This window comes from Cavia porcellus, unplaced genomic scaffold (genome assembly GCF_034190915.1).
Source record: "Cavia porcellus strain 051 isolate PalLab524CR breed Dunkin Hartley unplaced genomic scaffold, mCavPor4.1 scaffold_6, whole genome shotgun sequence".
NCBI lineage: Eukaryota > Metazoa > Chordata > Mammalia > Rodentia > Caviidae > Cavia > Cavia porcellus.
The window spans coordinates 72,301,070-72,319,317 of NW_026947489.1; the positions used below are offsets into that span (position 1 = coordinate 72,301,070).

Sequence of the window (18,248 nt, forward strand, 5' to 3'; positions counted from 1 at the left end):
GAATGAATACTCAGAAATCAATAGCATTTATATACAATAACAACAAAATCACAGAGAGGGAAATAAGAGAAACCACACTCTTCACACTAGTAAGCAAAAAAAAAAAAATAAAAAGAAATATTTAGGAATTACTCTTACAAAACAAGTGAAAGACCTATACAGGGAAAATTATAATACACTGAAAAGAGAAATTGAAGATGATCTCAGAAAATGGAAAGACATCACTTGCTCATGGATAGGAAGAATAAACATTGTGAAAATGGCCATTCTCCCAAAACTGTTATACAGATTCAATGCAATCCCAATAAAAATACCATCAACATACCTTATAAATATATAGAAATCACTCCAAAAATTCATCTGGAACCAGAAGAGACCTAGATTAGCAAAAGCAATTCTAAGCAGCAAAAGCAAGGCAGGAGGCCTCACAATCCCTGACTTGAAGTTATACTACAAAGCAACAGTAGTAAAATCAACATGGTACTGGAATCAAAACAGAGAAGAAGATCAATGGAATAGATTAGAAGATACAACCACAACTACAAACACAATCAACCAACTTATCTTTGATAAAGGAGCCAAGCAGGTTCGCTGGAAGAATGACAGTCTCTTTAATAAATGGTGCTGGAAAAACTGGCTCTCCATTTGCCAAAAACTAAAGCTAGACCCATGTCTATCACCATGTACTAAATTAAAATCTAAATGGGTCAGAGATCTGAAAATTAAAACAGAAACACTAAATCTATTGGAAGACAAATTTGGTAGAAACCTTGAAGTCATAGGGGCAGGTAGAGAATTCATGAACAGGACTCAAACTGCACGGGAAATACTTCCCAGAATCAATAACTGGGACCACTTCTTATTAAAAAGTTTCTGCATGTCAAAAGAAATCTCCAGCATAGTGAAAAGAAAACCCACAAACTAGGAAAAGGTTTTAGTGAACTCCCTCTCAGACAAGGGTCTCTTATCTAAAACATATGAAGAATTAAAAAAACTCAGACCCCCAAAATTCAAAGATCCAATCCAAAAATGGGCATCTGAGATGAATACGCACTTCTCAGATGAAGAAATACTAATGGCAAATAAATACATGAAAAAATGTTCATCATCATTGGTCATTAGAGAAATGCAAATTAAAACCACACTGAGATTCCATCTCACTCCTGAAAGAATGGCCAGGATCAAGAAAACCAACAACAACAAATGCTGGAGTGGCTTTGGGGAAAAAGGTTGTAGAGTGTTACAACCTTTGTGGAGGTCAGTTTGGTGATTTTTCAAAAAGCTGGGATTGAAAGTCCCATTTGTTCCAGCTATTTCACTTCTAGGCATATTCCCAGAAGAACTGAAAGCATCATACTACAGTGATATATGTGCACCTATGTTTATAGCAGCATAATTTATAATTGCCAGATCTTGGAAACAGCCCAAGTGTCCATCAACTGAGGAATGGATAAAAAGTTGTGGTATCTCTATACAATGGAGTATTACTCAGCTATAAAGAAGGACCACATTGAGATATTTATCAATAAATGGGCGCACCTTGAGACCATACTCATAAGTCAAATAAATCAATTTTTCATGTGTGAATATCGAATAGTTTCCCTAATGTAAGTGATGATTCAAATATATAAAAGTATGTGGTAATCATGATTCCCCATTATGTGGCCTTGAATCCTTATAAAGTTTTCACTTATTGATTGGAATGGCTTTATTTGGGGCTTCTTGATATGGAAATATTTGAAGCTATAGTACATGAAGTTATATTCAAATATTTCAAGGAAAAGACAGTATGGTAAGTACTCTTAAGTCGGGTTATTTGGTGGTGAAGCCCTAGGTTTGCTGAAATAGTCATGTTTTGACCTGTATTGTTTTGTTGTTATATCCTCTTTTATCTCAATCTCTCCCTTATTCATTAAAAAATTATTTAATTATTTGTTATCTTTTTTAATTAAGGGGAAAAATTAAAAAAATTAGCAGGACATATTATAGTAACTTTTTAAAATTTCCTATTACCTTGATTTGAAGTCCTGTCATACTCCCACTATCTTGTTTTGACTGATTAGACTCTGTTCAGTTCTGTATGATAGTATCAAGTTTGAGGGTATAGGCAACTACTTTGAAGGCAATAAGGTTCACTAAGATGCCCATTCTGGTTGGACTATTGTCTCCTTTGGAAGTCCTGTAATGTTTACAATGTTTAAGTTTTGTTGGTCTTGTTCTCTACTGTTTTGTTCAACTTTATAATACCTAATGAGGGAGACAATTCTTTTTAAGGATGCAAGAGGCCTTCTGGTAACGATTGTTGATAACCTTGTACTCTGTTTTTACATCATGTACTATGTCTATCCTTGGTTTTGATTGACAGCTTTGTTTTTCCATATTTGACTTTATTCCTTTCCAAAAAAAGTAATAAGAACTAAGGAGTAATAAAACCCAAAATGTGTAAATTTTGTTGTAAAAAAGAGAGGGAAAAAAGTGTTCTAAATGATACAACTGCAAGTGTGTTTAGGGGTGTTAAATAGCTGACCATATTAATGTTTTTGGTTGGATCGTTGAACACAACTGTTTGCATTCTCACTGTTTGAATGTCCACTTTGTGTGCTTTGATACTGTGACTTGAGCAACTGTCTCTAAGATGATAATGTGTAATCTATTAACTGGCGATTTCTTACTGGTTTTTTTTTTTTTGTAGTTTTGTATTACTTGTACCCTTACACCGCTTTGTTTTGTTTTGTTTTTCCTCTTTTTCCTTTTAAATAAAATTAAAAACAGTTTTTTTTATCATTTCCTCAGTTGAAGGGCATTTGGGTTGTTTCTAAATTTCCTCTATTATAAACTGTGCCTCTATATGTGTGTAACATATGTGTAACAATGGGTACACATGTATTACTATGATGTAATGCTTTTAATTCTTTTGGGAAAGGGCCAAGAGGGAAAATGTCTGGGTCAACTGGGAACCATAGTCCTAGTCTTTTGAGGGAATACCACACGGATTTCCACAGAGGTTGCACTAGTCTTCATTCTCACCAACAGTGAAAAATCATATCCTTTCACTCACCTACATTTATTCTTTGATTTTTAATAATATTCTCTCTGGATTGAGATGGTCTAAGTGTTCTTTTATTTGAGCATGTTGTTGAACATTTTTCATATATTTTTTTGACGTTTATGTTTCACCATCTGAAAAGTAATTACTGTCAGTTTCTAGTAAGTGCCTCAAACAGATTAGTATATATTAGATGCTCTAAAACTAGACCCTTGTTATTGGCACACACTACATTGGAATCGAAATGGATCAAAGATCTAAATATTAAGACAGTAAATCTAGTTATACTACCCAAAATCTAGTAACAAAAACAGATTTATTCTTCTAGTGGTGTACATTAATCAACACATCATAAATACTATTAGTTCCACTTTCTACATAGCTCTTAAATACTTTAACTTGTTTTCATTTGAGTGTTGCCATTCTTGTCCAGACATTTGTTGGAACAGAATATTATCCACCAATGAAATAACATTAAACTTTGTTTTTTCATTAATTCATGTGATTAACATTTCAGTAAGAGAGATTTTTAAAAATTTAAGTATATAATTTTTCTTTATATCTGTAATATACTGTTGTTTTCTTTATATTAAAATAATGACTCTTCAGGATTTACTCGACTGTTCAACAGCAAGCTTCTACCCTCTTTACTCAACTTCAAAGAACAACGTACATCTCCCCCTATTCCACAGCCAATTTTATTTTCTTTTGCTTACCTGAAAGCTTCAGCCTCAATCACCTCTGGAGGTTTATGCTGACTAATCATTAATTGTATATGAAATATTTATCCATTAAGATCCTTGCTTTCCTCAGATCACCATTTTATCATGGCAGGGTTCCCTAAATCTATGAACAGGAGAGTTCCTATCTGTGCACAGTATATTAAAGTAGCACTTACTGTAATCACTTTTATAATATTAATTCACTTTATTTATTTCTTATATTACCATGGCACTTACTACAAATACTTTTATAAAATTAATCTCATTTTAAAAATTTATTTTCCATTTTTCTACCATTTTAGGGTTCCTGTGAATAGGGCTGTACCATCACTACTCCAACAGAGAGTAAAAAACTAACAATAAGAACAAGTTAGTGGATAGCACTTAAATTTTATTTTTATATTTACTCAAAGCTCATGTGATTAAAGAACTTCCTCTATTTTTATATTCTTGAGATTCTGAGGTAGAATACTGATGAATTTCTTTTATAGACTTAGTACAATTAAAAAATTTAGCCATCCCTAGCACACTGATGCATACCTATAATCCCAGCACTCTGGGAGGAGAGGCCAGAGCATCACAATTTCCATCCCAACTTGTACAATTCAGTGAGTTAGCAAGATCCTGTCTCGAGATAAAAATTTTAAAAAGCTGATATGTGACTCAGTCTGGAGGCCTTGGAGTCAGTGTTCACTGAGAGAGAGAGAGAGAGAAGAGAGAGAGAGAGAGAGAGAGAGAGAGAGAGAGAGAGAGAGAGAGAGAGAGAGAGAGAATCATTCTCAACTGAGGTAAATGTTCAGTTTTGTTTCTCAGCTATATTTAGTACTAGTAGATCTCACAAACTTATCATAAACACCTTCTCTTTCACTGTTGACCCCGAAGTCCTCTCCTGCCAACAATTTCATGCCCCAGGAGATAGCCCTGAAATCATAGCATTCTCTGTCACCGGGCTGCCCAACCCCCTAGTACCTTATTTTTGCCTAGACTCTTACTCTTTGATCTTAGTATATTTGTATCAGTTAGGGTTCACCAGATAGATGATTAATACACTCTAGTATAATATAGTAAAGTGTAATATAATATATTTTCAAAGTGGGCTTGCAATGGCCACCAAGGGAGAAGAAGAGGCTATCTGCACACTGGGAAGCTGGAGGATCCATTCAGTTTAAAGGCCTGGAGCTCATGGCAGTGTCTATATAAAGGAGCCAAAGGGTTTGCACTGGAAGGCTGGAGTCTCAACTGGCCAGCTGGAATCCAGAGAAAGACATCAAAGTTGATGGCAAGCAATGGATGGAGCTCCTCTGGAATGGAAAAGCAGCAGTGAGATTTCCTTCTGCTTTCCCCTTTACCCCTTCTAGAGTACGAGCCTATTGGTTGGTGCACCCACACCCAGGGTCTTCAGTCTTCAATAAATCAGTCATCCAGAGACACCCAGAACGGTGCTACACTAATCTTCTAGATATATCCTATTCAAATTGATATCACAATTATCTATCACAACATTCCACCTGGTACCGCAACCTCCACATTATAACAAAGACTCTAAGACAGGGGCACATTGGTATGATAGAATAATTTATGAGGCTCTGTACTGTTCAACCATAGAAGAGACCTCTATGGCTAATAGAAATTTCTCTTTTGTGTCAGAGTAATTGTACTTCCCCTAAGCAGCAAAATTGTGCTATCTCCTTTGTTTTGCTTTGCTTTGCTTTGCAACAGGGTTTCATTATGTGATTCAGGCTGGCCATGAACTCACTATGCAGACCATGCTTTCCTTGAAGTCTTGGCAATCCTTCTACCTCAGCCTCCTCAGTACTGCACCAACCTTTCTGGCTTGTCTCATTTTAGGCCTACTTGATCCTTCGCTTAAAAAATTTTTACTCATGTTTTTCTCCATTGTTTTATCTTGCTAATACATTTTTTAGAATGTTACCATTTTTCAAAATTTATCAGGGATCAATCAACATTGATTCTTCTAACAAATCATTTTTATTCCTAAAAATAAAAAATGAAATACAGTTCTGAATAAACTCTCATCTAAACAACAGTTTCAAACAAAGAATCTTGACATTCAAGGTTTCTATGAAAACCTGGAGAGTGTAGACTTTCTAATTGTAAATCAATGATAAATCCAGAGAGATCCACAGTATTGTCCCAATGACTTGACAAGGGTCACATTAAACAACTATCTCCATCACAGGAAACTATAACAATGTGACAGACAACTCTGCATTTTCATCTTTTATGTTTCTGTTTTTCTCAAAGTCTCTGAAAAAATTCAATAATGTAAGTTTTTATGTGTAATCAGTTAACTCACAATGATGATGGTCAAAAACTTTTAAGTAGACCTTCATTTCCAGCACCCCTAAAGTTTTGAGCACATTAACCATCCATCCAGAAGCAAACATTTGCTACCCTTGATACCAGGAGAATGATCTATTTGTTACCCTCTCTCATCAACTATAGGCATTGTTTTTGTATATCAGGGATCTTAGATTTCTTTCTTATAACTCCATTTATGGTACCAGCAATAAAAATGTCTGTACATCTGGATATATATCCAGCTCCTCTTCTATTTTACTCCAACTAAGTCACATTCTAAGATTAAGTGGAATTATTTTACACTAGTGAATAAATCACCTCAAAATCTTCCATCTTCTTCTCTATTCCATAGCCAGGCAATTATCTTGATACATTTCTCTTAGGGAAGTCAGCGTGACTCAAAGATCTAGTTCCTAAGAGACACTAGTAATAACCGGGTCACTCTCCTGTGCAGCTAGTTACCTTCTTATATATTATTAAAAAATCTGTGTTCAGGTTATTATTATATAAATGGAGAAAGGCCACATAAATTCCTCCTAAACATAAACCTACTTAATGGGTAAGAGAAAACTTTTAAATTATAAAACCGCCCCTTCCATCACTGCTTCTATTCTCTCTCTTTCTGGTCTCCTTAAATTTCTACCTTTCTTTGAAACACTGCATCATGAATCTATCCTTCCTAAGACATTCTCTCATTTTATTCCATATATCTCTGTTCTGTATTGAAATTTCATTCACATAATTGTACTTTCTCTTGGAATTAATTACATATGGATACCCTTTTGATAGTTTCAATTTGTTTTTCTACAGTGGGGATTTTTCATGATTTGTGTTTTTTTGTACTTTCCAACTAACTGTAAACATCCTTTTTAACTGTGATAATGAACATCTTGTCTCAGCTAATCCCATCCTATTTGAACATCAGATTCTATTTTTGGAAAAGAGAAAAAGCATCTCAAGTCTTTACTTCCAATATCCTGGCGCAGTTTTTTCTCTCAAATGTCCCAACCAATGCTTAAACTAAAGGACAAAGCTCAGACAGAGAAACACTCTGGCCATTGCTGAGGATGTGCAAACAAGCTGACAGCTGTAAATCCTAAAATAGAAGCACTCTAGGACTGAGTGGGCACTGTGAAGAAATAAGAAAAGATCATTGTCCACTGGAAAATAGGAAATGACCTTTTAGGAAAGGAAGGTTAACTTTTATTTTAAACAATTTAAGAACTCAAGAAATAAACTTGAATAAGGAATAAGGCTGTCTTGTGAATGGGTTAAAATGAAACTACTTAACATAAATAATGCTAGCTTTTTCACAACTGTGTCTGTCATATACATGAGCAGCACTATTGAAGAATACATATGGACTGAAATTTAGGATGTCTCACACCTGGTTCTTGTAATTAAATGTATTACCAAGAAAACATTGCAATCATTTAGCCACATTGGGTTATTTTTTAGCTATAGAATAAACTCATTGCATGAATTAATTTCAAATTAGTTTCTCATTTCTATGCAGCACTGTAATTATCACAATCATTTTCACCTAAAATGTATGTATTCTGTATTTGAAAAATGTGTTTCCTCTAGCCCTTAATGACTGACAAATTTTAACTCTCCAATAAGAAAGCTGGCGAACTCTGCAATTTAGCTTCAGACAAACTTTCAGGAGTTGCACAAAGTCATCACTGATTTGAATACTGTCATTCTCCTGAATGGTTTTACATTGTCTTGATATGTTTGGTGCTGCAGTATACGAAGTTATACTCAAAGATTTCAAGGAAAAAAGACACTATGGTAACTACTTTTATGTCAGGATATCTTGTGGTGAAACATTACTTTGCTTAAATGGTTATGCTTTGACCTGTGCTGTTTTGTTGTTAGGTCCTCTTTTATCTCAATCTCCTTTTTTAAATTATTTACTTTTTTATTTTTATCTTTTTAATTAAGGGAAAAATAAATAAAAAATAGCAGGATACATTATAGTAACCCACTTTGATTTCCTATTAACTTGATTTGAAACCCTGTATTGCCCTCACCATCTTGTTTTGACTGATTTTCCCTTATTCTGCTTTGCTTGATAGTACCAAGTTCGAGAGTATAGGCAACAACTGTGAAGACAGTAAGATTCATTATGACGCCCATTCTGGTTGACTATTATCTTCTTTTAAAGTCCTGTAATGTCTCCAGTGTTTTGGTTTTATTCTTTACTGTTTTGCTCCATTTTATTATAACTGATGATATAGGTGATTCTTTTTAAGATAGCAAGAGGCAGTATGGTAACCATTGTTGATCACCTGGTATTTTGTTTTTACATTATCTATTATGTCCATCCTTTTGATTTGAATGACTCTGTTCTGTTATGTCACATTTGGTTTTACTCTCTTCCAAAAAAGTAATAAGAACTGTGGGAGTAATAAAACCCAAAATGTGTAATTGTCATTGTACAAAAGCAAGGAAAAGAAAGTGCTCTAAAGGATATAACTGCATATATATTTAAATGTATAGGATAGATAACCATATTACTGAGTTTTGTTGGATCACTGAACAAAACTGTTTGCAGTCTCACTGTTTGAGAGTCCACTTTGTATGCTTTGGTTTTGTGAATTGAACAACTATTTCTAAGATAACAATATATAATCTATTAACTAGTGATTTCCTACTGTTTATTCTTTCTGAAATTCTGTATGACTTGTACACTTTTTCTGTTTTTTTTTTCTTTTTTTCCTTAAATAAAATTAAAACAAAGAATCCAGAGGCGTCAAAACTGTGGTCTTTTCTCAACACAAGCACTTTTGGACCATCAGGATTTATCTAAGAATAATAAGTAATAATTTCAGGTGTTTATAGAAGAAAAATGAAACTTTTTATTTTTTTCATAACTAGTTTATCATCAAGAAGTACAAGCTTATGAAGAAGTATTACTAAATACAATTTCCCAGGCTGGTTCCTATGTCAGTTAGCACTTCTCCAACATGTATAGCACCTGGGATTTGATCCCCATCACACATACACACACACACAGACACACACATGCACACGTACACATACATACACACACACACACACACACACACACACATCCACCACACATACACATACACCCTGATATATCAGTGGGGAAGTCACAGTGTTATTTTTGATGTGAAAAGTTGTGTGTATAATTTTAGAAATACATTAATCAAATGTTTCTTGAGCCTCTTCTATGTTTCAGATGTTGTTTTAATGTTAGACAATGTGGAGGCATTCCCAGAACCTCTGGAGTCTAATTGCACATGTCTGAAAAGCTGATTAGCACTATGGTAGGTAAAATATTGCTTAGGGAATAAATACATTATTTTGATCAGTTACTACTTTTTCTAGGAGATGGCTCATTTCTCATCTGGACCACCTCCAACACTGCCCTACAAACAGAACTTCAGTCACAGCCACTGCTCATAGGTTTATGTGCTTAAGTTTTCTTCAAATTAGTGATTAGGGTTCCTGTGGCTACTCTCCTACTTTCCCTCTTTCCAATGAAAGTGTGCATAACCTGTGTATGAAAACCCAAGAAAATTCATGATCCACCAATGTGTGTCGGTTTAAGTCATAATGGGTAACCTAAGCAGGATATATACTGTTCTCTTCAGTGTTTCTTTGGTGACTATCCCTGTTTTTCCCTTAGAGCTCTTTCTTACTGTTTCTGTCACTCTTTTTATTCTACCTCTGTGTTTCCACTTCACATTAATTCTTCCTCTGTGTGTCTTTTCTTATGCCCATTTTTCAAGCATATTAATTATTGTCTTATATTTGGGTTGTGATTGTCCCATTTTAGAATGGTTAAAACTTATGAACAGATAAAAATTATGCTTTATATAGAATTTCAGAGTCTTTAATATGTTCATGTAGCTCGGGAGTTTCCTTTTTAAAAAATTTAATTGTCACACTTCAAGACAAATAGCATTTCTACTGTATTACCCCAGTAGCAATACAAAATTCTAACTCTGAAAAAGTAATTCAAAGGCTTTAATTTTCCTAATTATCTCAAATTGATTTTATAAAAGGAGATGTTACTTCCATGGTAAGAATCCTAGAGCATTTGCTTAAATATGTTTCTTCTTAGTTTAAAAAGATACAGTATTTTATCTAAAGTAGTGAACATAATTTTTGGTTTAAACTTTATTTTTTTGGTCTTTTTCCTTTTTTATTGGTACCAGGGATTGAACTCACGACTGCCTGCTTGCAAGGCAGGTACTTATGCCGCTGAGCTAAATCCCCAGCCCCTAAACTTTATTTTTTAAACAACACACAAATGAATTTAGTAAGTCACCAAATGAATTCTTTTCAGCAGAGTAGAGGGAACTGACAAAAAATGTTCAATTTTATTAAGTCTATGATGTTTCCCAGGTTCAGTTCTCTTCCTAAAATCCTTTGTCTTTATCCACTAGTGACCCATATGATCAAAATATAGGTAAGTCCATGAAGAATACTATAAGTGATTTCAAACTGATATAATATAGTCTTAAAAATTAAGTAATATATTAACAAAATGCTGGGAAACGTGCTTATAAAGGCATGTGCACAGATATTTGGAGATGGTGAAGAAACTGAGAAGCTACAAAATAAATGTACATTGTAAATACAGTGAAGGAATCAAATTAATTTGCTTCTGTCTGTTATATTTTTGCCAAAGTATTACCTTTTGCTATCACATTTCTCCCCATTGTCTATGTTTTAGACCATTTACTGCTTTTTATCTTAGTACCTCCCACCGCAGAGTTACTAACCTTGCTCCCCATGAAGGGGTGAGGGTACTAGTACATCGTTTCCTCATAGCTACTTCACTGTTAGCAGAAGTCACTCAGAATAGCTTACCTTGGTCAGCATAGAGCAGGGAGAGTTTTTTGTCAGTTGCCTGGATGGAATGCTTCAAAATGTCTTAACTGCATGGACTCTCACAAACTCCGGTTTGATAAGAACTTCATTTGTCTAATTCCATTCCATTCCTGGATAATCCCATCTATGCTTTTATGAAGCAATTGGGTAAAGGAAGTATTTTGGTCCTTTACTCCTTCAGTCAGTTTGTCCTTATAATTGTCATGAAATCCTGGTTTTCAAAAAATTTTAATAAGCAATTTGTTCCTCCAACTTTCAAAGCCATATTTTATTTTAGCAAGTATACTAATATAAATACAACATATACAAGGGTAGATATATTAAAAGAATTTAGATTTTAAAGTTCTGAAAAATCAAAAGCAATTACTGTTATGTAAAAGAATTTATATACCCTTTTATGGATATTTTAAATGAAAGTCTCCATGGTGCTATTTTAAATTCTGTTAACATTTATTTAATAGCTGTTATACAGTTCACCAGGTACACATACAACACCTAGTGCTTTGTATTTAAATTATATCAGGACTTTACCTCTATCAATAAAGCGAATAAATAGATGAATGGTTCTTGTGCTGAGAGTATCTTCTGTATAAATAGAATTCCAGAAGAAATATAATTACTCCAACAGCGTTGGGTCAATATTCTTGATACATATTTTCAAAATGTTTGCTTCAAGGTTTGAAATTAGTCTATATAACCTACAGCAATGTATGAAAGTGCCTATTTCACTGAATCTTTGCCACCTTTAATAATAATAATTGAAAAAATTTTAATTTAATAGGAAAATAGTACTATCTTATTGTATCATATTTCTTTGATTTTGAAAAAATATATATCTTCTTATCATTAATTTACCTATGAAATTTTGGAGCTTCTCCTGAATGGTTTAAGCTCTTTTTGATTTTAACAAGGTATCAATCTTTTGTGTCTCTACAGCTTTCAAATTCAAGTATAGATCAATTTATATGTTTGGGATAGTCTATTTTAGGCTCATGGAGGAACTGCTTTTTAGAGAGGTCTTAACTATTAATATGCATTATGTTCTCATGTTTAATGCTATTGTTTACTACATTTATATGTTTGAATTTTTAAAATTCTGCAGAACTATTTTATAACTGGTTTTCCATATTAACATATTTATTTTTTATCTTTATTCTTTTCTTCACCTGAATTTTTGAGCTTGTTTTGCTCATTTTTCTAACTTCTTAAATTCTCTATGGGCACTTTCTTTTTCTTAATTGTGTCATACATTTTTATTCTGGTTAATGTTCGGCAACATTCTTCCAAAGATTTATCGAAAGCATTTTCCACTTTGTCAGCTCACATCACTGTAGTGGTTTTGTTCTTTGCTCCATGCATAATTCTCTATGTGTGGCCTTTTCCTACTAAGTCACTGGATACATTTTTTTCTATTGTGGACTTTGTTGTTAACCTACTAACAATGATTACACTGAGTTTTGATGTATTTTATATTTTGTAAAAATTTTTATGATTTAAACATATTGGAATCATAATACTAAAAACACACATCACTGAAAATTGATAGATATTTCTTAGGGATATTGTATCAATTCAATGGATGAAATGGGTTTATGTAAAGGGTGAAATAATTCTTATTTTAAATTCTTATTTTACTTTATATTATATGAGTAAAAAATTGATAATATGTTATAGCTCAAGTATTTTTTTCAATCTGGTTTTCAATCTATTTTGTACAGTATCATTATAGAAACAACCTCTACTACTTTACATGAAGAAAAATTTTTGTTTGTCCCATCTTTGAAGCAACACAATTCTGTTGCTCTTGCAGTCTTCCTCAAACAGTTTTTAAATTAGTATATGTTTGCAATATATAATAACTGAATCCATCTGGAGAATTGGTACTGACACATTGTATCTCTTGTTCAGTTTTCCCTTCTCCCCTCTTTCTCTTCCCAAACTCCCCTTCCCATACCCACAGGATCTTTCTCCTTGTTTTTTGCCCTCTCTTTCATTTTGCTCTTTAAATTGTTTATATTATATCTTGAATACTAGAGAAACCATTACCTTCCATGTTTGATTTATTTCACTTAGCATTATGGGCTCAAAATCTATCCATTTTCCTACAAATGATTTAATTTCTCCTTCTTCATGGCTTAGTAATATTCTGTTGTGTAAATATACCGCATTCCCTATTCATTACATACAGCACGAAAAATTCTAGAAGTGCTAAATGAGATACATTTACCAGATGAAGGTGCTTCACCAAATATCAAAACTTGTCTCAGTACAAGAAAGATGATTGACATCTTTTAGATAAAACCTGGAAACCCAGGTAATGAAGAAGCAAAAGTGAAACCCCATTTAGGTGTAGTTTTAGTAGATTTAGGAAATATTAATGTATGCATCTAACCCCATTTTTAAATGCTACATATTGATTAAAGCTTTTGAATAAAGTAGTAAGTGATATGTGAGATATTCTATTACTGCATGAGGTATTATTCTTACGTCTTCTCCATACATTGGTCATCAGTATTGCATGCTGTTCTTACTTTGTCAAATCTAAGCATTACTGTTCACCTCTGTAGGCCTATTTAGAATTTACTTTTACAATTTTCTCTTATTTGTTTTATCATGGCTCTTTAAAAATCACCTTCAGATTCAGATAATGAAAATATTCAAATGGGCCAAGAAACTGTGTGTTGTTCCTTAACACAAAATTTTGTTTTCCTTCTAATGACCAAGGGAAATCCTGTGAGATCATAAATTAGTCTCAGTGCTCCAAGCTCAGGCTGGTCATTTCCATGTCTGTTCATTTGCTTCTCATCATCTTCATAATGAACTCATAATTAATTTACTAAGGAAGAAAATTCCCATAAATGTTTTCCTCCTTCAAATTTTAATACTTTTAGAGAGTACATATAAAAGGAAATCTGTACTCTTTCACTGAAAATTGCTGTAATCTCTTCCCATTATGAAGGAGGTAGGTGGAATGATGAACACAACTGTATATAATAAACATATTGTAGAACTAAGTAAATCTCAGTCTTTGATCAACAATGATACATTTCTCTTAGTAGAAATCCATTTTTCAGAATTAATGCTTTTATCTTAGGAAAAATGGAAAGATTCTGTATAGGTAGGTTTAAATATTTAAAAGACTTGTTATAAATATTATAAAATATAATTTTTTAGGGTTCTATTGGAAGCAATTGTTGATTCCTTTTCCCAATATGTTGGGCTAATCTATCCTTTACTACTCAGTGGTCCTGCTCTTATTTTTTTCCCCAAATCCAGCATTTGTTTGCCAACTTTCTTGGCTTCTTCTTACAATACCAATAAAAACTGGATTGGGACATAAAGGTGCAAATCATGCTGGTATGCCGAGATTTTAAAAGCTTTATAAACAAACACATTTTGAAAAACAAGAAAACTATGATTACAAAATTTTGAATGGCATGACCAAAATCATGAAGTGAATTTCTGCTAGAACTTGAGTTCCTGCCTTCCATCACAATGATAGTTATAAAGACATACAGTGTGTGCCCTAATGAAAGGTAAAAGTTATTTTAAGAAAAAATATAAAATTATAATGGTTGAACTGAAAACTTAATGTAGTGCCTGGGGAAGTATTTGCTTTTTCAACTGTGGCTGGCTTTTCAGGAATTTTATAACTAGTGTGTGAGATTTGGGAGAACTCCAATGTTAGAACTTATATTAGAAACACAGTTTCAAAACTTGTTGAATGACTTTTTAAGAGTCCTAATTGGGCTCTGAAAGAATTACAGGAGGGTAGCTGTAGATGTAGCTGAGGATCCAAAATTATTACTCTCCTCTTTACAGCATAATTTCAAGAGATATGATATGAAAAATAGTTGAGCAAGAAACTTATATTACTGAACAGTGGCATTCTGGAATTCTTACTTGTTACTGTTAATAGAGATTTCTTTTTGTTACAAATGAGAACCCTTGAGTCAACCACCCTCATTGGTATATTTTTCATGGAGATATAACTTTAAATTTATTCTCACTAGTGAAATGAAATGGATTTACAAAAGAAAAATACTAAAATTGATTACAAATTAAATGCTTTGATGACAAACATCCTAACCAACTTGCCACATAAAAAATGATCTCTGTGTTCTATACTCTGCATTAACAATGTTTTTTTTTTTTTTTTTTTTGGTACCAGGGATCAACTCATGACCTTGTGATTTCCAGGCAGGTGCTTGTGCCACTGAGCTAAACTACTGTCCTATCAATGATTATTATGCTTGCATTTATTTCTATGTTAAACAGAAAGGAACTAAAATAAGTGTATATGATTTATTTCACCATTGGACTTCTCTCTGTGCTTAGAAAAAATTGGAATCACTAAATTTTGTAAGACTGAAACAGTAACAAGTTGCTTCAGTGAATAGCATTCATAATAATGAAAAGTGTAATATACAAAGGCAATGGGAAATTATAATCAAGTAAGTGAGCTAAACAAACAGTAGTGTTCCTTTAAAAACACTCTGGACTCATGTCACAAGTCTCTGTTTAGTGTCTCAGCAATGTATCAGAGAGCAACTTACAAGAATATACCAGCAATGACTCCATGTATTTGGACAGCTATCGCTATCCTTTACCGCCTTCCAAATTCATTGTACTCTTCAAATTCATCTATATGTGAGGTAGAATTACATTAGCTTTCATTATATTTATTATGTTTCCCAATTATTCAGAATAAATGTGTTTTAATGGTGTATTTTCCTGTATACTGTTGGCAAATTTTCTATTATTTTTCCCTAATGAACACTGATTTATTGACTACTTATTTTATGCTAGATAATTTATATTCTTGACCACATCCAATTCCCTATTCACTCCTATGAAGTAGTACCACCACCACCCATCCTGTTCAGATCTGACCATAAGACTGAAAGCTTTGAAATGTCTTGTCCATAGTCATCCAGGAACATAACAGATAAACCTAGGGTTTGTAGCCTCCCAGCTACATGCTCACATTATAATATATTGCCAATGTAACATATTGTCTAGTGGGCACCAACAATTTCTTTCTCATTCTGTTCCTGTTCATGCAGTCACTACCTGCATTTGGTACCTAGTTTTGGGCTTAATACCACTTTAAATTCAGATTCAGAATAGACATAATTTATTAAGCAATTATTGTTACTTACCTCAATAGTTTATCACTATTTTCATAATAAAACCTAAATGGTAAGCACTCTAAAATTTCTTTCCATCTTCTATTAAACTCTTTCAAACTTTCAGTCATGCAAACTATTGCATTTTTGTTAATTTTTTCACTCCTGATTTGGATTTTCCTTTCTTTTATCCATTCCCATTTTTTAAATCTTATGTCTTTTATATTTTCATTTTTTGTTTTTTCTATTTTCATCTTCCTTTCATTTTAGCATGTCTTTTTCCTAAGAATTTTAGCATCATTAAATTATATAAGATATATAAAACAAGGGCTGGGGATTTAGCTCAGTGGCATAAGCGCCTGCCTTTCAAGTGTATGGTCATTAGTTTGATCCCCAGTACTATATATATATATATATATATATATATATATATCATAATAAGCACTGTTTTTGAACATGGGAGAAAAAAGATATAGATGTAGGGTAGCAGCATAGATTTAATCTGACAGACAGAATGGTACAAACAATATTAGGAATCATCCTAAGTGGAGACACTGGGAAGACTTGGATAAATGAACAATTCGGTGTAACCAAGGTACTAGAGTGGGGTAAAGCCTTGAGTTCAGTGTAACAATCCTGATTACTTCTTCATCATCTTTTCCAAGGGCACCACAGAGGTTATCTTCTGGAATGAAACAATAAGTAAAGGAAATTACTCAGTGATCACTGAGTTCATTTTTCTTGGACTGTCCAATTCTCAATAACTCCAGATTTTCCTATTTATGTTCTTTTTTGTTTTCTATGTAGGAATTGTGTTTGGAAACCTTCTGATTGTGGTAACTGTGGCTTCTAACTCCCACCTTCATTCTCCTATGTATTTTTTCTTGGCCAACCTCTCAGTCACTGATTTGTCTCTATCTTCAGTCACAGCCCCCAAGATGCTTATTGACTTTTTCAGTAAACACAAAGTCATCTCTTTCAGGGGGTGTTTTACGCAAATATTCCTACTTCACTTCTTCGGTGGGAGTGAGTTGGTGATCCTCCTAGCCATGGCCTTTGACAGATGCGTAGCAATTTGTAAACCTCTGCACTATAGGACAATTATGTGCAACAGTATATGCGTTGGAATTATGGCTGCTGCATGGGGAACTGGCCTCCTCCACTCAGTGAGCCAGTTGGCCTTTGCAGTGAACCTGCCATTCTGTGGTCCCAACAAGGTTGATAGTTTTTACTGTGACCTTCCTAGGGTAATTCAACTCGCCTGTAAAGACACCTACAAACTAGACATCATGATCATTGCTAACAGTGGTGTGCTCACAGTGTGCTCTTTTGTCCTCCTACTCGTCTCTTACACTATCATTCTAATGACCATCCAACGCCGCCCGACAGACCAGTCATCCAAGGCTCTGTCCACTTTGACTGCTCACATCACGGTTGTTCTTCTGTTTTTTGGACCAGGTATCTTCATTTATGCCTGTCCATTCCCTATCAGATCATTAGATAAATTCTTCGCTGTGTTTTGCTCTGTGGTTACTCCTCTCTTGAACCCAGTGATATACACACTGAGAAACAAAGACATGAAGACCGCAATGAGACAGCTGAGAAAAGTGAACGTGAATTTTAGGGTAAAGGCTTAGACTCTTTGAAAGTGAAAGATTATTTTAGAAAATGATATATTGTAAATTTGGTAAATTACTTAGTAAAGTTTAAGAAAGCTGTAACTCCCCACCAAAAAAAAAAAAAAACCCTGTAACTTCCCTTCCCCCTTCATTAGTAATTGTCAAAGGAATTTCATATAAACCCCCTCAATTTACCCTTCATTATCATTTCATGTCATATCTTCAATATAGCAAAGTTAATATTGTTCATTCATAATAGTACTTCACTAATTTTTGGAACAATGAAAGGATAGATATGTTAGTATTTTTGCACAATGTAAGTCTACCAATGTAACATTTGTTTTGTAAGCACTTGACCTCCTAAGGTATATAACAACTGCTCATAAGTAGTGAACAGGATTTAGGGTGATCTAACTTCCCAATATGTTGGTACAAAGTACATTAGTTAGACTGTATATGATTTTTTGTGGTGAACTTTCTAAAGCCAAATAGCTGTGTTTAACTCTATTCACCCTTTACTAATTGTGACTTTTAAAAC

General features: G+C 33.6%; 1 protein-coding gene across 1 annotated transcript; it reads left to right on the forward strand.

Annotated features, from left to right (window-relative positions):
- The first annotated feature begins 15,398 nt into the window (after window positions 1-15,398).
- Window positions 15,399-17,728, forward strand: LOC100726009 (olfactory receptor 4F17-like). The gene is given in 2 exon segments (XM_013152072.2): window positions 15,399-15,416; window positions 16,757-17,728. Coding segments are annotated over 2 exon segments (990 nt in total).
- Window positions 17,729-18,248: the final 520 nt, after the last annotated feature.